We start from the raw sequence: 19,707 nt of genomic DNA, 5'->3' as shown, positions 1-19,707 counted from the left end.
GCCACCCTCCCGCGAAGGCGGGGATGCGCGGGGATGCTGCCCCTTGGGGAGCCGACGCGGGCGAGAGGGCCGGGACCGCCTGGGCGCTTTCGGGCGGGCGCGACCCGGGAGTGGGCAGACGGAAGGGACCTCTCGCACCTCCCGGGCCGTGCGAAGCGGAGGATGCGAATCAGCCTGCGCTCGGGGCGCCCTGGAGATAAGCGCTTTATAAGCGCAGGCTTGGGTGGTGTCTGCTGGGGCCCTGGTCGACATCTTCCCTCCCCGTTCATTGCCTCCTGCACACACGCGCGGCTCGGCGCGGCCGCCTTCTGCCCGGCGCCTTCCCCCGGGGCGCCCCGCGAGCGGCGACTGGGCAGCGGAGGCAAAGGCGCACACTCCGGGGCGCGGGCGAATTTGCGCACCTGGCACCTGCCACATGGCGAGAGCACCGGCCGGCGAGCGGAGGGGCGCCGCCGCCGTCGCCCCCTCTCCCCGGAGCGGCCCGAGGCCGAGCATGCTCCCGCGGGCCGGCAGCGCCGCGGAGAGAGTGGGTGGGCAGGCGAGGGAGGGGAAGGGAGAGGAAGGAGGGAGGGAGGGAGACGGCGAGGCGCGTCCCCGCGGCGGGGGCGCGCTCTCGCGCGGGCTGCCGGGATCGCTCGCCGCCGCTGTGGTAATGTCCGCCATGTTGGCCATGGCGCAGGGAGCGGATCGGGCGGGCGAGCGGCGGATCTAGTGTGTGGAAGCGGCCGCGGGCGGCGGGGGGCTGTTTTCGGGCGGGGTGGGCGCCCATGCTGTGGCCGGGGGCAGTGAGGAGGAGGAGGAGCGGGCCGGCCGCGCTGCACTGAGGAAGGAGGTGGAGGAGGCGGCGGGAGTCCTCCCCCCCTCCCCGCCCGCCCCGCCGCCGCCGCCCGGGCTGTTCCTGTAAGGCGGGGAGACAATGAGTAAACTCTCCTTCCGAGCGCGGGCGCTGGACGCCGCCAAACCGCTGCCCATCTACCGCGGCAAGGACATGCCTGATCTCAACGACTGCGTCTCCATCAACCGGGCCGTGCCCCAGATGCCCACCGGGATGGAGAAGGAGGAGGAATCGGTAGGGACTCGAGTGTTTATTACCCCCCCTTCCCTCCTCCCCCCTCCCCTTTGTCAGTCGGGCCTCGCCATTCACAGAGCGCTTTACGCTCGCTGGAGGGCGCCGCTGCCGCTCCAACGCATGGGACTCTACGCCGGCGGAGTAGCGTAAGCTCTCTCGGCCGGCGTAGCGCCCGCCCGCGGCCGCCATGTTGTTGCGTCCCAGTGTTGTGATTAGCTCGCAGCACTGCTTACGCTGCCGTAAGGGGGCCTTGCCGTAAGCGGCGGCCGGGAATGGCGCAGGGGATGTTCTGCCCGCACTTGGCGTACGGCCTCTGTTTACCTTTTTTCCACCCCTCCTTCTTGGCGCGGGATTAATTGATGGCGAGGGACTCGTTGCCTAGGAAAGATCATCCCTACTTTTAAATTTGGTTTTGCATTGGGTTTTCTTTGAAATGACTATGGAAGGTAGAGCACTTTCAAAACAAACATCTTCCTCCTAGCAAGGGAATCATTCTTGCTCCCCCGCTCGAGATGGTGCAGCGGGGTGAGGCGGTGCAGCACTGCGGCGGGGGAGGGCGGGGGCCGTGACTATCGAGCGGACCGTAGCGTTAGGGAGCCGTCTACTGTCTGCTCAGCTGCCCCCAGCCGGGCGCCGGGCGCGGGGCGGGCGGGCTCTGCCGATCCACCGGGACGGCGCCCGCTCAGTGCGCAGCGTTAGAAAGGAAGCGGGGATGCTCCGGAGCGAGCCGCCGGGGCTGCGCCGTCCCCGGGCCGGGTCCTCGAGAATTGTCATGGGAGGGTGGTCCTTTAGAAGTTGCGGCTCTCGTGCATCTAAATTAATAATTGTATTTTTGATAATACAATGCCTTTTGGCAAAAATGTTGCTTCCCACCCTACCCTCCATGGGTTCAATTTTGCATATGGTTGAATTTCATCTGGCTTGACAGTGTTTATGGCTCTGGAGTGGTGTTACTTGCGTGCGGAGTTCATAGTAACTGCACCCTCAAGAATTTCTTCAATGAACCTACGGTCCCGCCTTATTGTCAACCTCGGGTGTGTGTGGATTGGTTCTCTTGCTTCTGTGGCTGTCAAAAGAAGGCTCGAGGTTTCCGTGATTGGCTTTCTCTTTTGACTATTAATATTGCAGGAAATGCCTTTGATTGGCTGGTCGAGTTCTGACCTCATTATGTCACCCTGTCATTACTACTTTCTGCTGTGATTTAATCACATTTCTCTTTGGTGTTTGATTGCTTGAAAGTTTTATATTTTCAGTAGAAAATGAATATGGCCATAGCATCAGGATGAACATTCATTTTTTAAAAATATGTGTAAAATCAAAACCCAACATTTGTGCCTAAGGTTTAGAGCTGACACATACGTGAGCATTCTTTTTGTTTTTTTGTTTTTTTTAAATAAAATTTGTTCCTAACTTGGCTCAGTTTTCTATGGGAAGGATAGTTAAGGAAGTTACAGGATGTACAAGAATTAATTGCACTGAACTTTAAAAAACATGACTTTGGAAATTTCTGTTATGGATTTTGACCCCAAAAGAAAGGTGACTTATGAATCTTAAAACTGTCAGTATTGTATGTAATTACTTGGATTCTGTTATTTTAGAACTCCTCAAGAAATCTGTTCTAGAATGAACGGTTAACCCCTGGAAGATATATTACTCTTTGCAATCAGTAATATAATTGGTCCTTAGCTTGCAACATATGTTTTGGTATTTTGTCTCGATATAGGAAGAAAATTTGCATGTTAGTTTTTTTTTATGTTGTATTAACCCCTGTCACAATTTTGTACTATTAACTTTTCAGTAAAACTTGTGATTTTCAGTCTAGAGTATAAGTGCTAAACTTATAGAACTAGAGTTAAAACCCAGAACTTCTGACTTTGTCCTCCTTAAATCAAAACAAAAGTAAACAAACCCTAACGGGTAAGATGGAGTCTAAAGTCTTTTACTTTTCCCAGAATGTCCAATTGTGGTGTTAGATTTTCTTTTTTTAAATTATCATATTACAAGTATATCAGAACACTTGTGCTTTCTTGAGTGACAGCCAATTCAATTCTTCCAGTCTTATTTGCAGGACTTCTACTATTGAGCAGAATTATGTATTTTAAGAAAAGATTCTGCCTTGATAAACAGTTTCTAAGCAGCAGTAAAATAGCATACATTTCACAAATGTTTTGTGTTTTACTTGAATTGTATTTTAGTTTAACTTCTAATATCTAGATGTCCTAATTAGGTATCTTTGTTGTAAGTTTTTTTAAATCATGTAGGCCTGTTAAAGAAAACAAACCTTGGCTTATGGATTTATGATTGTTGCTTGGTGTTTCTAAACTGTCCTTTCCTACTTGATTGACAGAAATCCCTTGATTTTGTTTGGAAGCCTTCATGGATGGCTCTCCCTGACTCCCCATCCACCCCTGCCAGCTCCTCCTCCCCAAATAAAATTAAGACCTATCTCCTTTGTGTAGCTATTGGACTGTCATTAGACCTTATGTCATTGACCCGGTTTTGAGGTACATTCTGACAATGCGTAGATGAGGTGATCTAGGTGTTCTTTGGTATTGGCAACACTCTGTCATTGATGACTGTATCATTCTCAGCCTTTTCCATTTTTTTGGACATGCAGTCATCTTTTACTTCATTTCTCCTCCTTCCTTATTTTCATTGTCTTTTGCCTAAGGTCTACCAGTTGACATTCTCCTTTAATTTGGTCTCTCTAGTGCTCATGGCACGTGGTCTAGGTTAGATACTGTAAACTTATGTTTATTTAGGCAATAAATAAACATACCAGGTGATCAGTGATTCTGCCACTTCCCATGGGCGTTGTGTAGTGGTAGTTGATGTTTTTAATAATATTTATCATTTATTGAATACTTATGTCCCAGATACTGTGTTAAGAATTCACATATATTAGTTCATTTAATCCTTTGCTAAAATCAGCTTTTTTGAGATATAATTTGCATACAATAAAATGTACCTTATTTATAGCATAGAGTTTGATAAATCTTGAGAGATGTATAACCCATGGAAACAAAATAGAACATTTCCAGCATCAGAAAAAGTTCCCTTGTGCTCCTTTGTCGTCAGTCCCTCCCTACCCCTAGTTCCAAGCAAGTGCTGATTTGTTTTCTTTCACTGTAGATTAGTTTTGTCTTTTGTAGAATTTCATATAAATGGAAACACACATACTTTTTTGCATCTAGCTTCTTTTGCTCAGCAGGATGCATTTAAGATTCATCCTCGTGTTATATCAGTCTGTTCCTTTTTATTGCTGCATAGTATTCCAATGAATTGATATACTTTATTTATCCATCTGTCTGTTGTTTGATATTTGAGTTGTTTCCAGTTTTTGGTTATCATTAATCCTGGTAAAAGCCATATAAGGTATTACCATTTCTTTTTTATAGATGAAAAAACTTAAAGGTGTTACTGCTACTAAATGGGCAAGGCTAGACTTCAGACCCTTCCCTTTGATGTCACACAGGCTTGTGCTGCATATTTAGGGTTCTTACATAACCTAGAATTATTATCTGTACTATTAAGTTTGTTATTGTTTTTGTAAATAATATTTTACTTGTTATAACAACTTACAACAACTTTGGGAAATTTAAAAGATGTTGATTTGGTCAGACTTAAATTATTAAGTATAATTTTTTATCTCTGTCTGACTTTTGCACTTAGATTTACAGATGTTCTTTCTTTCTTTTTTTTCCTTTTTAGCAGTCTATTAACTTTGCTTCTCCTTGTGTTGGCATCCTTATATTTATCTAAGTGTATATGTTATCTTAAACATATAAGAAATTGGTGGGAAACTATGCTATTTTATTATTTAGATTTTTCTCCTGGCAGAGTATGATTTCTGTAAGGGCAAAAATCTTTGCTTATTTTGTTCATTGATATATTCCAAGTGCCTGAGACTGGTGCCTAGCACATAGTATATGCTTGGAAGATGTTTGTTGAGTGTTGAATGAGCTTCTGTTTCTTTTTCTATACCGGAAGCTATGTTTTTGTGTTTTCTCCCTCCTTCCCCCATATGTATATGTATGTATGTATATAAAAGATTTCATTAACAGAATTTGATAAATTCTTCCAGGAATTCTCTTTGGTTGCTTTATTTTGGTGCTGTATATGCCTAAATATTAAATCTAGTTTTCCTCTTGAGTCAGAGGCTTCTTTAAATATAATTTTTTTATACATAGGGTATGGTTGCAGTGTTAGTCTTTACCTTGTGTTAATTAACTCTCTCATAGTTGTATATAGATTTGTGTGAGATATTTTTTATACCAGAATGAACCAAAGTCTACATGAATCATGTGATTGACCCTAATTTTTAAAGAAAAAGATCATGACTGATTTGAATTGCCATTTCTTCCCTCATGTGCTGCCTAATTTTTGCCATTATCTTAATATTTTAAGTGATATTTTGAATGATAGGGTAGGAATATGTTCATTCTTAATACCTTTGCAAAATTACTTTTGACACTAAGATAATGTTTCATAATAGGTTCTAGAGAGGATATAAAATGTTCTATAAATTGATACTTTAAAATCAGTTTTGTAAATTGATACTTTAAAATCATGAAGTATGTCTTTCAACAAAAGCAAATGATGTACCAGATATTATTGAAATGCCAAGTGTTATCTAAATAAGATACAGGAAAACTGTTTAAAGTGGTCTGCATATGAAAAGTATAAGGCTTTGTGTTAAAGTGTTAGGATTAAAAGAAGATACAGACCTTGATTTCATGGAACTTAAATGAGTCATTGAGGTCAAAAACATATATCTGGAAAGTTAGCAAAAACTACTGACTTAGGTCAACCTGATAGACATCAAAAGAGCATTAGAAAAAGTTAAATGTCAGTGTAGTTAAGAGGAGTGAGAGGAAACTGCAGTGTTAAAGAGAAGGCTTCTTGGGGATAGGTATAACAATTTGGGCTTTCAGGTTTTGTTTTAGGTTGTCTGTTGAAGTAAATACGTGAACACAGGAATATTTAACGCAAGTTCTGTGAATGTTAAGTAGACTAAAGGAAGGTTCTTCCATGTTATATGTTTTCTATCCTTACCTGTCCTTCTTTCTCTGCTAATAGGAACTTTAGGAAGGTAGCGCTCTGTCATTGTTGATGATATCATCCTCCTAACTCTTCATTCTGACATGCAGACATCTTTTACTTCTTTTCTTCCCTTTCCTTTGTTTCCTGCTATATCTTCAGCACTAGAAGCTCTTTAAAACATAGAAGGTACTCGGTAAATATTTGGTGAATGAATGAATAAAAATTGGAGTGGGAATTAGGTTGGGGAAAAAAGGTAGAATTTTGTCAGATTATAGATAGTTTTGAATGTTAGATCTAGGGGTTTGTAGGGTGGTATAGAAGAAAGATCATTGACCTGTGACTCTGGTGGTTTTGTTTCTAGTACTGGTTCTGTCATTAAGTGGCCGTATAATTTGGGAAGTTGCTCACATTCTTTGAGCCTCAGGTTGTTCATCACTACTACCATGACAGCTGACATTCATTGAGCATATGTTATTGGGTGTGTTGAGCACATGCTCGGCACTTTATTAAACACAGTAGACGGTTTAGAGCTGCGGTCCTCAACTCCTGGCCCTTGGGCTGGTACTGGTCTGCGGCCTGTTAGGGATTGGGCTGCAGAGCGTCCCACCCTGGAAAAATTGTATTCGATGAAACCAGTCCCTGGTGCCACAAAGGTTGAGGACTGCTGGTTTAGAGCTCATTATAACAGTTGGATGTGTAGGTGCTGTTATTGCCTCTTTTTCAGAAAAAGAAACTGAAACTTTAGAAATTAAGTAATTTGCCCAAGATTACCTAAAATAGAACATGGTAGAGCCAGGATATGAACTCAGGCTGATTGACTCAAGGGCTCTAGCTTCACCATTATACTGCTTCATCTGTAAAATGAATGGGTTGAGAACTAGATGACATCTAAGGTCCATTATAGCTTTACTGTACTATCATTTATCATCCCATAGGCATGGAGGAGTCATTAAAAGTTTTTGCCTAAGGGAATGATATTATGAAAGAAACTGTTATAAATCCGTTTTGTAAATACTTTCCTTTAAAAAGATATAAAAGAGATGATTTATCTGTGGTGTAAGTTTAGACTTCATCTGTATCAGTTCCCTAAAAATGAGGCCTTATGAATATTTGACAAGTGGGATGTTTAGATCAGTTTCAAGTAACAGAAACCAAATCTGGTTACTTTAAGGATTCTGGGGGTTATCTCAGATTCCAAGGAAGGGTTGAATAGTCAAGTCTTTGGAAGGCTGTAAGCCCTTCACAGCAAGTCATGTTAGTATTAATGTTACTCAGCTTTAACAATTCCCAATCTTTTGGGAGGCAATATAGGGGAATGGTTAAGTACATATGTTCTGGAGTCAGAACATGTAGGTTTGAGTCCTTGGGTAGGTTAACGTTATTTATAAAATCTCATGGGATTGTTGGAAGATGAATTATAGTGTGCTTGGAATGGTTTGTGCATGTAGTATATTAGCTGTTATTATCACCATTGTTACACTGCTATCAGTTCAAAATTCCAGATTCCTTTTTTTTAATTTTTAAAATTAGTTTCAGTAGATTTAGGGGGTACAAATGGTTTTTTGGTATATGAATATGAATTATATTGTGGTGAAGTCTGGGCTTTTAGAGTACCTGTCACCCAGTAATGTAGATTGTATCTAATAGGTAATTTTTCATACCTCATTGCACCTCCCATCCTCCCCCTTCTGAATCTCCGATGTCCATTATTTATCACTCTGTGTGACCATGTATACCCGTTGCTTAGCTGCCACTTGTAAATGAGAACATGTGGTATTTCGGTTTCTGTTCCTGTGTTACTTCACTTAGGATAATGGCCTCCAGTTCAATCTGAGTTGCTGCATAGGACATTATCTCATTCCTTTTTATGGCTGAGTAGTATTCCATTGTGTGTATATACACTATTTTCTTTATTTACTCATCATTTGATAGGCAGTCAGGTTGATTCCATATCTTTGCATTTGTAAATTGTGCTGTGATAAACATACAAGTGCAGCTGTCTTTTTGATATAATGACTTCTTTTCCTATGGGATTGCTGGATCAAATGGTAGATGTATTTTTAGTTCTTTGGGGAATCTCCAAACTGTTTTCCATAGAGGTTGTACTAATTTACATTCCCACATTACAGTCCATGAGAGTTCCCTTTTCACCCCATCTGTGCCAACATCTATTGTTTTTTGACTTTTTAATAATGGCCATTCTGACAGGAGTAAGGTGGTGTCTCATTGTGATTTTAATTTGCATTTCCCTGATGCAAAATTCCAGATTCCTGTGATAGAGAGCTTTATTGGTCTGGCCTGCATCAAGTATCTACCTCCAAGTCTTCCAGTCAAGGAGCAGGGCAAGTTAGTATACATGTGTTGGTAAGGACTACCCTCCCAGCAAGGGAGCTGCCCTGAGAGATCTACTACTGATACGTATGTAACATGATCAAAAGTTAAGAAGTTAAATTGTTAAATTGTTTTAATCCAGGGTTTGTCCCAAGGTGAATTTCGTATACCTTGTGTATTTTTACAAACCATAAATTTGTAAGGTGTTTTAATGAGGTTAGAATATTCTGTATGTGTTACATTTTAAAAAGAAATTTGAATTAAGGACTATAAAAGAAGTTCCAAAGTCTTTTTAAGGAAAGTGAAACCCTTCACACTTATTAATTTTCAAAGTTGTAAGGGATAAGTTTTGTGTGACCTCGTAGAAATTATTTAACCTTCCTGGCCCTTGGTTTTCTCGTTTGTGAAATAGAATTGGACTGAGTGACCTTTAAAGTACCTTTGGCTCTAAAAATTGCTTGCATCTGTGAATTCACATGTCTGTCTACTGGACATATTGTCCAGAATGCTAATTATTAGATGAAAAGAACCACAAATGGGACATTAAGTACTAGGAAGATATTAATACATACAGTTTAACTTTTTAGCACTACTGAGATGCCATCAGTTTGGCTTATAGTTCCTTTTTTTATGAGGTTCAATTACATTTATCCACTATCTGATACTAATTTTTCCTAGAGCTCACTAGCGCAATTCACTTTGTATGTTTTGGATATGATCATTTCCTTTGCTTTTATGAAATTTTTTTTCACTATCTTTACTACTCTTACTCATTGCTGTAAATGTTCTGAAGTTTGGTGGTACTTTTGGTCCTTACCATTTGAGTTTATTTTAATTTTCTAATATCTCATGTTTCTCACTTGAGGATTGTATGTGTAAGGGGATGTGTGTGTGAATGTTATGTATGTATGAGAGAGTGTGCATGCATGAGAAAGAGTAGACACTTTTTTTCCCAACTAGACTAAATGCCTTAAGGAAGGTATCATGTCTTTGTTCTATTCAGTACCTAAATAAGCCTGGAAGATAGGAGGATAGCAACCCAGGCTCTTCCATCACTTGCTATCTTCAGTGATAGAAAGTTTGTAGTACAGACATTGATCATGATGCTGGCTACTTGGGTTGAGTTTGGTTATATCACTTAAGCACGCAGCTCTGCATCGTCGTTTAGTTTTATAATTAAAGTTAAAATAGAAAAACAGTAATGGGTACACAGGGACAGCATGAGGAGGAAAGGGGGATAGGAGTAAGCCTAGGAAAGAGACCAATGTAGATAGCAGAAGGTCCATTATGATTATTTGATTTTAACCTAAAGTTGATCTTTGGTTATTTGCCTTGTCTATACTATTTAAATGGAACAGAACTTCAGATTTACCTGTTCATGATGCAGGACTGTTTCTTATGGGATTAATAGTGTGGAAGAAGATGGCAGTCACTTCTAGACTCTGCTCAGCATCATTTCCTTGTATCTATCTGCTCTTAGGTTTCTTTCTGCCTGTCAGCTAGTATTGCTGTGAAGTTAGAGAACTGTAGAGTGGAAGAGCCAGCCTATATGCTAGCTCTCTAACTTATATCTTTACTTACCAGGTTGACTTTTTTTTTTTTTTTTTATGTGCAAAGGGTATGAGGCTGTTGGGTGGGGAGTTGACAGGCAGCACTCAGTTCTTCGATGATGTTGTTGGAACTTTGAAATTGTGATTTATGCTCCATTCCTGGCCTCTGACACTTTCCCTATGGGCAAAGTAAATTACTTAACCTCATTAAGCCCCATTTCTTCATCCATTTAATGACATGTATTTCCAAGGGTAGTTCCAAATGTTAAATTTTTTGTAAAGACTTAAATTAGTGCCTTATACAGGCAACTGTTTTTTTTATTAACAATTTTCAGTTATACGGGATAACAAATATGAAAGTGTATGGAAGAATAAAATAAATATACAAAGTATCCCCATACATTATTCTGTGATAAAGTTTCACAGAATTTTTTCTCTTGCCAGTTAAATATATTTTTAAAGCTGTCAAATATTAGCAAATTAATATGTGTATTTTTCTCCTTATCTGTTTCCTGGCAAAGCAGTTAACAATCAAATTGATTAAAAAAATTAAAGACCTTGAAAATTAGTGGCTAAGAGAACTAAATCTTCAGCTAATCCGTAAAATAATAATTGGGCCCTGAATAAGTGATAATTAAATATTGTATTTGTTTTTCAGAATAGATTTTTTTTTTAGATAGTCACAGGGAGAAAATAGATTTTAGTGATGAAAATCTGTTCAGTGGGTGGTGTACACCAGAGAAGTGAATGAAGAGAGGCATTCTAATATACCAGGGAACTCTGAGATGAACACTTATGTTTGGAAACTTTAGAAAGTGTGGTATTGGTGAGGGTAGTCATGCCATTTATTTGATTCTTGAGATGTTTCTCAACTGGGACACTATTAGCATTCTGTTTGTAGTTGTTTGTATTGGACTGTCATGGGCAAACAGGAAGTTTATTACCTCTATCTCCTGCCCGTTAAATTCTGGAACATTCCAGTTGGGATAACCCCAAAATGCTTCCTCCCTCAATTTCCAAATGAGGGCTGTTATACCTGATTTGAGAATCATTATCTAGAGCTTAACCTTTTTTTTGTACTGTGCCCTTTTTTGGCAGTTTGGTGAAACTCCTCAGAATGTCTTAAGTGCATAAAACAAAATCAAATAAACCAATTACATTGAAATATAGTTATATCAAAGTATTAAAATAGTTTTTAATATATTTTATTAACACATTAAGAACAAGACGTAGAGTTGGATGGAGTTATCTTAAATTTGAAGTAGTGATGAGTTTAAACAGTATATTGACAAGTACATCCATGGTAATATGACTTGAAAAGATATATGATTTCTCTTGGTATCACTAGTCACAGGTATTGCTATCCTATTTCAGGTATCATGCTGGCAAGCCAGGGGTATTTCATACAGACTGCACACTCTTATACTTTCATTGTGGTTGGTGATGTTTATTCATTCAGTGACTAGCCCCATGAACACAGAGACCTTGTCTGTATTACCTTTGTATCCCCTGTCATCTGAGATAGGTGGTAGCATATGGTAGTTGTTCACTTTTGTTGACTGAATGAAAAGCACCTATTATGTGCTTTAAACACAGAAAAGAATAAGATGTGGTACCTTTTTGTAAGCAGCTTATACGTCCAATAGGAGAAAAAAGAGTTGTATGCAGATAACTCCATATGAGGTTTAATGTGTAGAGATGAATATATAAATTCATGTCAGCCAATTGACTATAATATACTATTGAATTAATTTTGACAAATTAGTTTTGAAATGATTTGTGTATGCCAGAATGCCATGAGTTTTTTAGGTGCTTATTGTTACTTTTATATAGGGAAGTGTGTGATAACCCAGTAGAGTTGTTAGAGGATTGAAACAATTTTTAGGGTCTGGTATAGTCACCTTTAAAAGAGGCAAAATTGAGTTAAAAATAGTGCCTATTAATGAATTCTGAGGAAAAGAAACTGTGTTATGGAGGCCTAAAGAAACAGTGTTGCTTGGTCATTATACAAGTAATGCATAGATTTGGCTTATTTTGGTTTAAAGCACAGGGGTTACTTTCCATAAAGAAAATGCTTAGAAGATTGCTTGTACATTGTAGGTGCTTAGTCAGTAGAAGTTAACCTTCAGCTTTATTTCAAATAGTACAGCCACCTTAGAATTCATCAAAGCTTTCAAAATACCCCCAAGAGAAATATCAAAAGCTTTAGGTCAGTGATTTTCAAACTTTAGAATGCATCAGAATCACCCAGAGGGCATGTTAAAACACAGATCACTGGGTCTCATCCCCATAGTGTCTGATTCAGTAGGTCTAGGATGGGACCTGGGAATTTGCATTTTTTAAAAGTTCCCAGGTGACCTTGATGTTGCTTGTCTAAGGACCCAACTTTGAGAACCATCAGTTTAAGAGGTAAAATGACGGTTCCTATCCTGACCTCGCATCAGAATATCTGGGATACTTTTATAAAATACAAGTGTAGACTTTATCCTAGATCTGCCAAGCAAATCTCAATTTATAGGTGATTCTGGATTCAGTAGAATTGATTTGTCTAGCAAGAAAAAAGGAGTAGGCATGTGTGCCCATGATCTGTGTCTTCTGCCTTACCATTTTACCATTCCCTTTAGAATTTCTTTCCTTGTAGTCTATCTAATTCATTGGCTTTCAAACTTTGACAGTGACTCGTTGTGTGTGTATGTGTAACTGAAATAAGTGCACTTTGACAGACACACATTATATGCACCCAATGATACAGTAGATTTTCATAATTTGAGATAGTTATATTCTATTAAGTTACCATGGGCACAAATTATTGAATACTGAACCACTGCTCCCAGGGGAGATACAGGGTTAGGTTCCTGTGAGCCTCTGGTCACAATAGTTTATTAACTGATTGATGCATTATTTTGTTTTATGTGTGTTTCTTTTTAAAAATATCTTATTTAATATATACTGTTTATTCATTTACATTGAACTTACAGCCAACAGCACCGTAACTCATGTTTGAATGAAGGTTATGTAACACATGTATTTTCTCCATAAGACACATCACAGTTTTCTTGTGCTTAAGAACGCTAGACTGCACTTCAGCACCACACTTGGGGTCCCTTTAAACAGTGAAATTACACACAAAAAGCACAAAAATGTGGAAAACATGGCACTAAGTAAAACATGAAAAGGACACTTGTTTACAGTATGAGAGTTGAAACAAGAAGTCAGAGTGTCACCTTGTTTGGCCTCAGCTGGGAATGTATGGCAAGCAGGTGACTCAAATATTTCACTGCTCTGCACATGTCTATGAATGACTGAGAAAATGTGCAAGTATTAAATTTGGTGTCACAAGTAAAATTCAGCAAGTAGGTGAATTTACAAATATGAGACTTTGCAAGTAATGAAGATGAGCTGTATGCGTATATTTTTTTCCCTTTTGAGTTCTGTTTTGTTAAAAATAATTTTGGTCGGGCGGGCGCGGTGGCTCACACCTGTAATCCTAGCCCTCTGGGAGGCCGAGGCGGGTGGATTGCTCGAGGTCAGGAGTTCGAGACCAGCCTGAGCGAGACCCCGTCTCTACTAAAAATAGAAATAAATTATCTGGACAACTAAAAAAATATATATAGAAAAAAATTAGCCAGACATGGTGGTGCATGCCTGTAGTCCCAGCTACTCGGGAGGCTGAGGTAGTAGGATCGCTTCAGCCCAGGAGTTTGAGGTTGCTGTGAGCTAGGCTGACACCACGGCACTCACTCTAGCCCGGGCAACAAAGTGAGACTGTCTCAAAAAAAATAATAATAATAATAATTTTGGTCATGAACTACTAGATAGATTTCATGATTCACTAGTGGGTCAAACCACTGTTTGAAAAACACTTCTGGATGATTCAGCAACATGGTTATATGTTATTAACTGCTTATGCAATGAGAGGTAGTGATATTAAACTATGTGTCTGTGTATATAACTTTTTTCATTTAGTAAATACAAGATTTAATCTTGATGATGGGGAGATAGGGTTTTATAGGGTACATCCTCAAGTTTGTATTTGTAATAGATCACTATTGGGTGGACAGTGTAGGCAGTGCATGGGTGGTGGTAGTGGTGAGACTAGAGATAAAGCCAGTTACAGGTGTACTGGAAATGTGATTTCTAGCTATGTATTTTCAGCAAGTCTATGACAGAGTAAAGACAATTTGGATACCTTATGGATTAAGGGATTTTATTTAAGTCTTCATTTTATGTTGGGGTTTCTTAACTGAGGTTTCTGATACCCAGATAGACTTAAAGGGTTCTATGAACCTCTTGGATTTTTTTTTTGGTAACTGTAGTTTCATGTTTTCCCAGTTCTTCCCAGAGAATCATCAGACTTAGAGTGAATGATCATGAGAACTCATTTCCTATGGAGTAAATGACCTAGAGGAGGTTAAGAATCACATTGCTTCATTATATTGTTAATCTTCATTGCAGATACATCACAGTTGTACGTTTTCTGAGAAGTCTAAGGAGGAGGAGGTATTTAAAGCTTTAGGCTGAGTTTATGCTGTTGTGAAATGCAGAATTCTACTTACTAATTAATTCTTTATTTTTACATGGAAACACATCGCTGAAGAATACAAATATATTGAATATAAGAAATATTATTCCTTTTAAGTGCTAAAGTAAATTGTTTGCCTGTATTACAGTGGAATTGTGTTTGGAAACAGTGGCATAATTAAAGTTGCCTGACTTATTTTTCCTTTTATTTACTGTTAGGACATCATTAACAAAGCACATGAAGGTGTTCGTTCTCTAGGATGGTAAAGCAGTACACAATTGTCACTGGGAATGTACTCAGCCACCTGTGCATATCTTGAGATGGTTAATTTCTCTGTAAGTTGGAAAAATGAAACCTTAAAACATCCAGCTTATTTTATTCTGTTTTTGGAAATACCCACCCCTCCATTATTATAGTATCATATATATTCATTATAAAAAATTCTAAATATGCAGGAAAAATATGAAGACGAAAACACAGATCTCTTATAGTTCTACTACTCTGAGATATCCATGGTTGACTTGTGGGTGACTGTACATCCTTCCATGCTTTTTTTCTCTGTATTTATGTATGAGTAGATTGTATGTGTGTGTGTGACAGAGAAAGAGAGTGAGTTGTTTTCTGACCTATTCCTGTCAGATTGAAAAATCTGAGGACAGAATCTCTTTGGCTTAGCTTGAGTCATCTTGTCAATTTTTGGATTAGTCCTGTTCACTGTATCCTGGGATGTGGGTGGTATCTGAGAATGGCAGCTTGCATTTGGATGATTGGTCTAAAGAGAGCTTGAGAGGAAGGAATAGTGATTCCCCCAAATGAGGGAAATTTAAAGCATAGATATGGTCATTAATTTATATTATATATTTATAATTTATATTAATGTATTCATTTATAAATTAGCTTATAGAGAATTGACATCTTTATGATGTTCACTTCATATCTAAGAACATGGTTTGTCGCTTCATTTGTTTAAGTCCACTTATGTATATCCTTCAGGAGTGTTTTTCTTTCACTGGTTTTGTGCATTTTTATTTTTTATTTTTTTAATTTTAATTTTTATCATTTTTTGAGACAGAGTCTGGCTCTGTCACCTGGGCTAGAATGCCCTGGCGTCACCCTGGCTCACAGCAACCTCAAACTCTTAGGTTCAAGCAATCCTGCCTCAGCCTCCCAAGTAGCTGGGATTACAGACGCACACCACCACGCCCAGCTAAATTTTTCTATTTTTTAGTTGCCCGGCTAATTTTTTCTATTTTTAGTAGAGATGGGAGTCTCGCTCTTGCTCAGGCTGGTCTCGAACTCCTGACCTCAAGTGATCCTCCCACCTCGGCCTCCCAGAGTGCTAGGATTGCAGGGGTGAGCCACTTCACTGGCCTGTGCATTTTTTAAGCTTATTTTTAGGGCTTTTACCTATTTGATTGCTATTGTAAATGACATCTTCTCTCCCATTATACTGTATACCTTGTTATTGCTTGTATTTAAGAAAGGTATTGATTTCTGTATATTAATTTTATATCTTGCAACTTTACTAAAATATCTAATTGTACTAGTTTTTGCATCGATTCTCTTGGGTTATTGAGTTAGATACCACATAAACATAGTTTAGCTTTGCATTTCCAAATAGTATGCCTTTCCCTATTTAATTCTGTTGTCAAATACAGTACTTCCAACCGCATATTAAATAGTAGTGGAGATAATGGGCATCTTTTTTTTGTTTTTGACTTTAATATGAATGCTTCTAGTGTTTCTCCATTAAATAACATGTAGATTATTTTGTGATGATTTATAGAGAAAACAAGTAATATACATATTTATAATAGAATATAATACATGTATTATTCTATATGTAATGCATAAAAATGCATACATATATAAAAAGTCTCCAGTTTTTAAATGTTAAATAATGTAATGGTTAAAAGTGTTAAATATCCTCAGATGCTTTTTTGGCAACTGTGGAGATTACCATATGATTTTCCCCTTAGGTGTATTCATTATTGATGAATATTGTAATATTGAACCATCCTAGCTTTCCTGGAATCAACCCCATTTGGTAATGAGGTATTACTCTTTTTAAAAATGTCTTTGGTTTTATTATTTGCTTTCCTGTAAAGAGACTTCCAGAGCTTTGGCGGCATCTTGGCCAAAGGCAGCCACCCTATAGCTTCTCATTTTATCTTTCTGTTTAGCAGCCAGCCATAGCTGAAAGTAGTGATTTAGTCTCATTTCTAAATTTCCTGGAGATGGAATATAATTGGCCTAGTTCAGGTTGGATATCTAGTCTGGTCCAGTTAACTGTGGCTGCAGGTAGGGGGAGGTGATTTACCAGCACACTCCTGTGGGAAAGAATGGTAGTTTAGAGAGTTGGTAATGGGATGGACACGTCAAAATGTATTTACTGCTATTTTGTATTTTGCAGTAAAATATTTATAGCTATAGCTATCAAAATTCCAGTTTTACTGTACAGATTTTTTTGATAAGTAGCATTCTGTCACCTGGGTCACCACTGGCTTTCTTATTCACTCTACAGCAGTGGTCCCCAACCTTTTTGGCACCAGGGACTGTTTTCATGGAAGACAGTTTTTCCGCAGATGGGAGAGGGAAGGGATGGTTTCAGGGTGATTCAAGCTCATTACACTTATTGTACACTTTATTTCTGTTATTATTACATTGTAATATATAATGAAATAATTATACAACTCACTATAGGTTGGGGACCTCTGTGGTCTACAGTACATGTTCTGTGGTTACTTGGAACAAAGATCCTAAAAGACTCTGAATCACCTAACACCTTCAGTCCTCCAAAAGAGGAAGCTCTTACTCTTAGTATAGGCATACTATTCTGTACTATGTGGATTTTTCAAAGAATTAGAACTTATATATAATGACATTTATTTTAGCCAGAATTTTGTATTTGAAAGATATCTTTAAAAAATATATTTATTGAGGTATGATCGACACACAGACTGCGCATATTTAAAGTGTGCAATTTGATTTATTGATATTTGTGTACACCTGTGAAACCATTACAAATAATGAACACATCTCATCACCTACCCACTCTACCTCCTTGGTCTTCAGGCAAACACTGATCTGCTTTCTGTCATTGTAGCTCAGTGGTTTGAATTTTCTAGAATTTTATATAAATGAGATCAAAATATATACTCTTTTTTGCTTTGGCTTCTTTCAGCGTAATTTTTTTTTTTGAGATTCATACATACTGTAGCATGTATCAATAGTTCATTCCCATTTTATTGCTGAATATTATTCCACTTATGTCTGTATCACAGTTTATCCATTTACCTGTTGAGTGATTTTTGGCTTGGCTGTTATAAATAAAGCTGCTATGAACATTTGTTTGTAGATATCTGCTTTCCTTTGTTTGGGGTCAATAAATAGCTAAGAGTGAAATGGCTTGATCATACGTTAGTTGCATTTAAAAGGTTTAGCTTTTTAAAAAACTGTCAAACTGTTTTCCAGAGTGGTTCTACCATAAAGAGAACCTTGCTATTCAAAGTTTAGTCTGCAGGTTTGGCGTTACCTGAGAGCTTGTTAAAATGCTGAACCTCAGGCCCAATCCTAGACCTGTGGAATAAAAATGTGAATTTTTAAAAAGATCCCTAACTGGTTCAAATGCATGTTTGAATTTGAGAAATGCTGGTCGAGAGCAGTAGTACTCAGTCTTTTTTCTTCTGTACCATTACCTGAGGCCTTTGACACATTTCTGTGAAATTCTCAAATGGGATTTAGGAGATGCAGGATGGTTTTTAAAAATTTTAACAGATAATATTGATAAATACAGAATGTTCTGCCCCCCTTGATGACTGCTTCATAATGATTTAGTTACGACAGTGAAGTGTTTTGCCTTTGCCCATTTCAGGTTTGGTAGTTCAGGAACAATTGCTTCTCAGGCATTTTTCAGATGTATTAATAACATTATCTAACCTGACACAAATAATGTCTTGTGGATAAGAGATTCTCATTTTCTTTTTGTGTTATTTCCCGGGTGAATGAGTCAGTTTGCTAGCCATAAGTTTTTTAATGTTCTTAATCTGTCTTTTTCACAACCAGTGATCTAATTCTTGGTTATTTCCATGTATAGGTATCTTGAAATTATCTGTATGGGTTATCTGTCCAATCTTAGTATTCAAGGCATGCACAATAATTTTAGAAATGACTTTGTAAATCAATAGGTGAAATAACTGAATATTAAACAATACTTTTTAAAGCCAAATATCAATAATTTATTTGCCTACTGTTTTGAATTTTCTCTACTATACTGTTCATTTCCATTATTGGGTGCATATTTAAGAGTAATTTACATTAATGATAGTGTCATCTTTCTAAATTAGTGTTGGTGTTGAGCATCATAGTCTTAATCAGCACTAGAAAATTCTTGATTTAAAACAAGATTTTAAAAAACTCGACAATTAGATAAGAGAGCAAAAAAGAAAACATTTGTTGCTTTATAATTGAGTTTACCAAAAGTTGATTTGTAAATCAGATATTCTAGAATTATAAAGCTTATGATAAAATATTTCTACACAGTAAGATTACTTTCTTTTACATTTCTGTTTAAGATACCAGTTAGTCAGTGTATTAAAGCTCCCTACCCCCAGCCCTTCAGACCCCTCACATGCAGTTAAGACAGAAAGAGAGACTGTGAGTGTTTCATTTAAAGTTTAACACAGCTGTTTCTCAAGAGAGAAAAATCTTTATCCTGTTATTAAATTCTAAAAGGAATTTATTGCAAATGGACACTTATCTGTTTAGGTGATAAATGTCTTTAAATATAGTTTTACAGAGGAAACAGAAACCATAATAATGTGACTGTTTGTTGATTTTTTTTTTTTTTTTTTTTTTTTTAGCTAAACCTGATATGTTTCTTTGGGAGGCAAAGTTAATGAAATATATGTAATGTTACCTACAAAGTAGTATTTAGAATACTAGAGAAATGGCTGGATACCTTTAGGCCAACGTTCTCCAAATTGGGGTGAAAGGCCAGGTTTTTTTTTTTTTTAATTTTGATTCACTGCATACTAATGTGTTTGTCAAGTACAATAAAAACACATTACTAAAACAATTCAATAAAGATGTAGAAAATACAAGTCCAGGGCCAGGCACAGTGGCTCACACCTGTAATCCTAGCACTTTGGGAGGCCGAGGCAGGAGGATAGCTTGAGGCCAGGAGTTCAAGA

The 19,707-nt window shown here is 38.2% G+C and overlaps 1 protein-coding gene across 1 annotated transcript in view; it reads left to right on the top strand.

The window, feature by feature from the left end:
- The first annotated feature begins 648 nt into the window (after positions 1-648).
- EPC2 (enhancer of polycomb homolog 2) overlaps positions 649-19,707 on the top strand; it is a 114,632-nt gene continuing 95,573 nt past the window's right edge. Inside the window, exon 1 of the mRNA XM_045558707.1 lies at positions 649-1,069. Within this exon, the coding sequence (XP_045414663.1) occupies positions 917-1,069 (153 nt within the window). The 5' untranslated portion in view covers positions 649-916. The remainder of the gene's footprint in view (positions 1,070-19,707) is intronic.

This window comes from Lemur catta, chromosome 8 (assembly GCF_020740605.2).
Source record: "Lemur catta isolate mLemCat1 chromosome 8, mLemCat1.pri, whole genome shotgun sequence".
Lineage (NCBI taxonomy): Eukaryota > Metazoa > Chordata > Mammalia > Primates > Lemuridae > Lemur > Lemur catta.
Note: the sequence above shows the minus strand (reverse complement) of the source record. Positions and strands in the feature narration are given on the sequence as shown.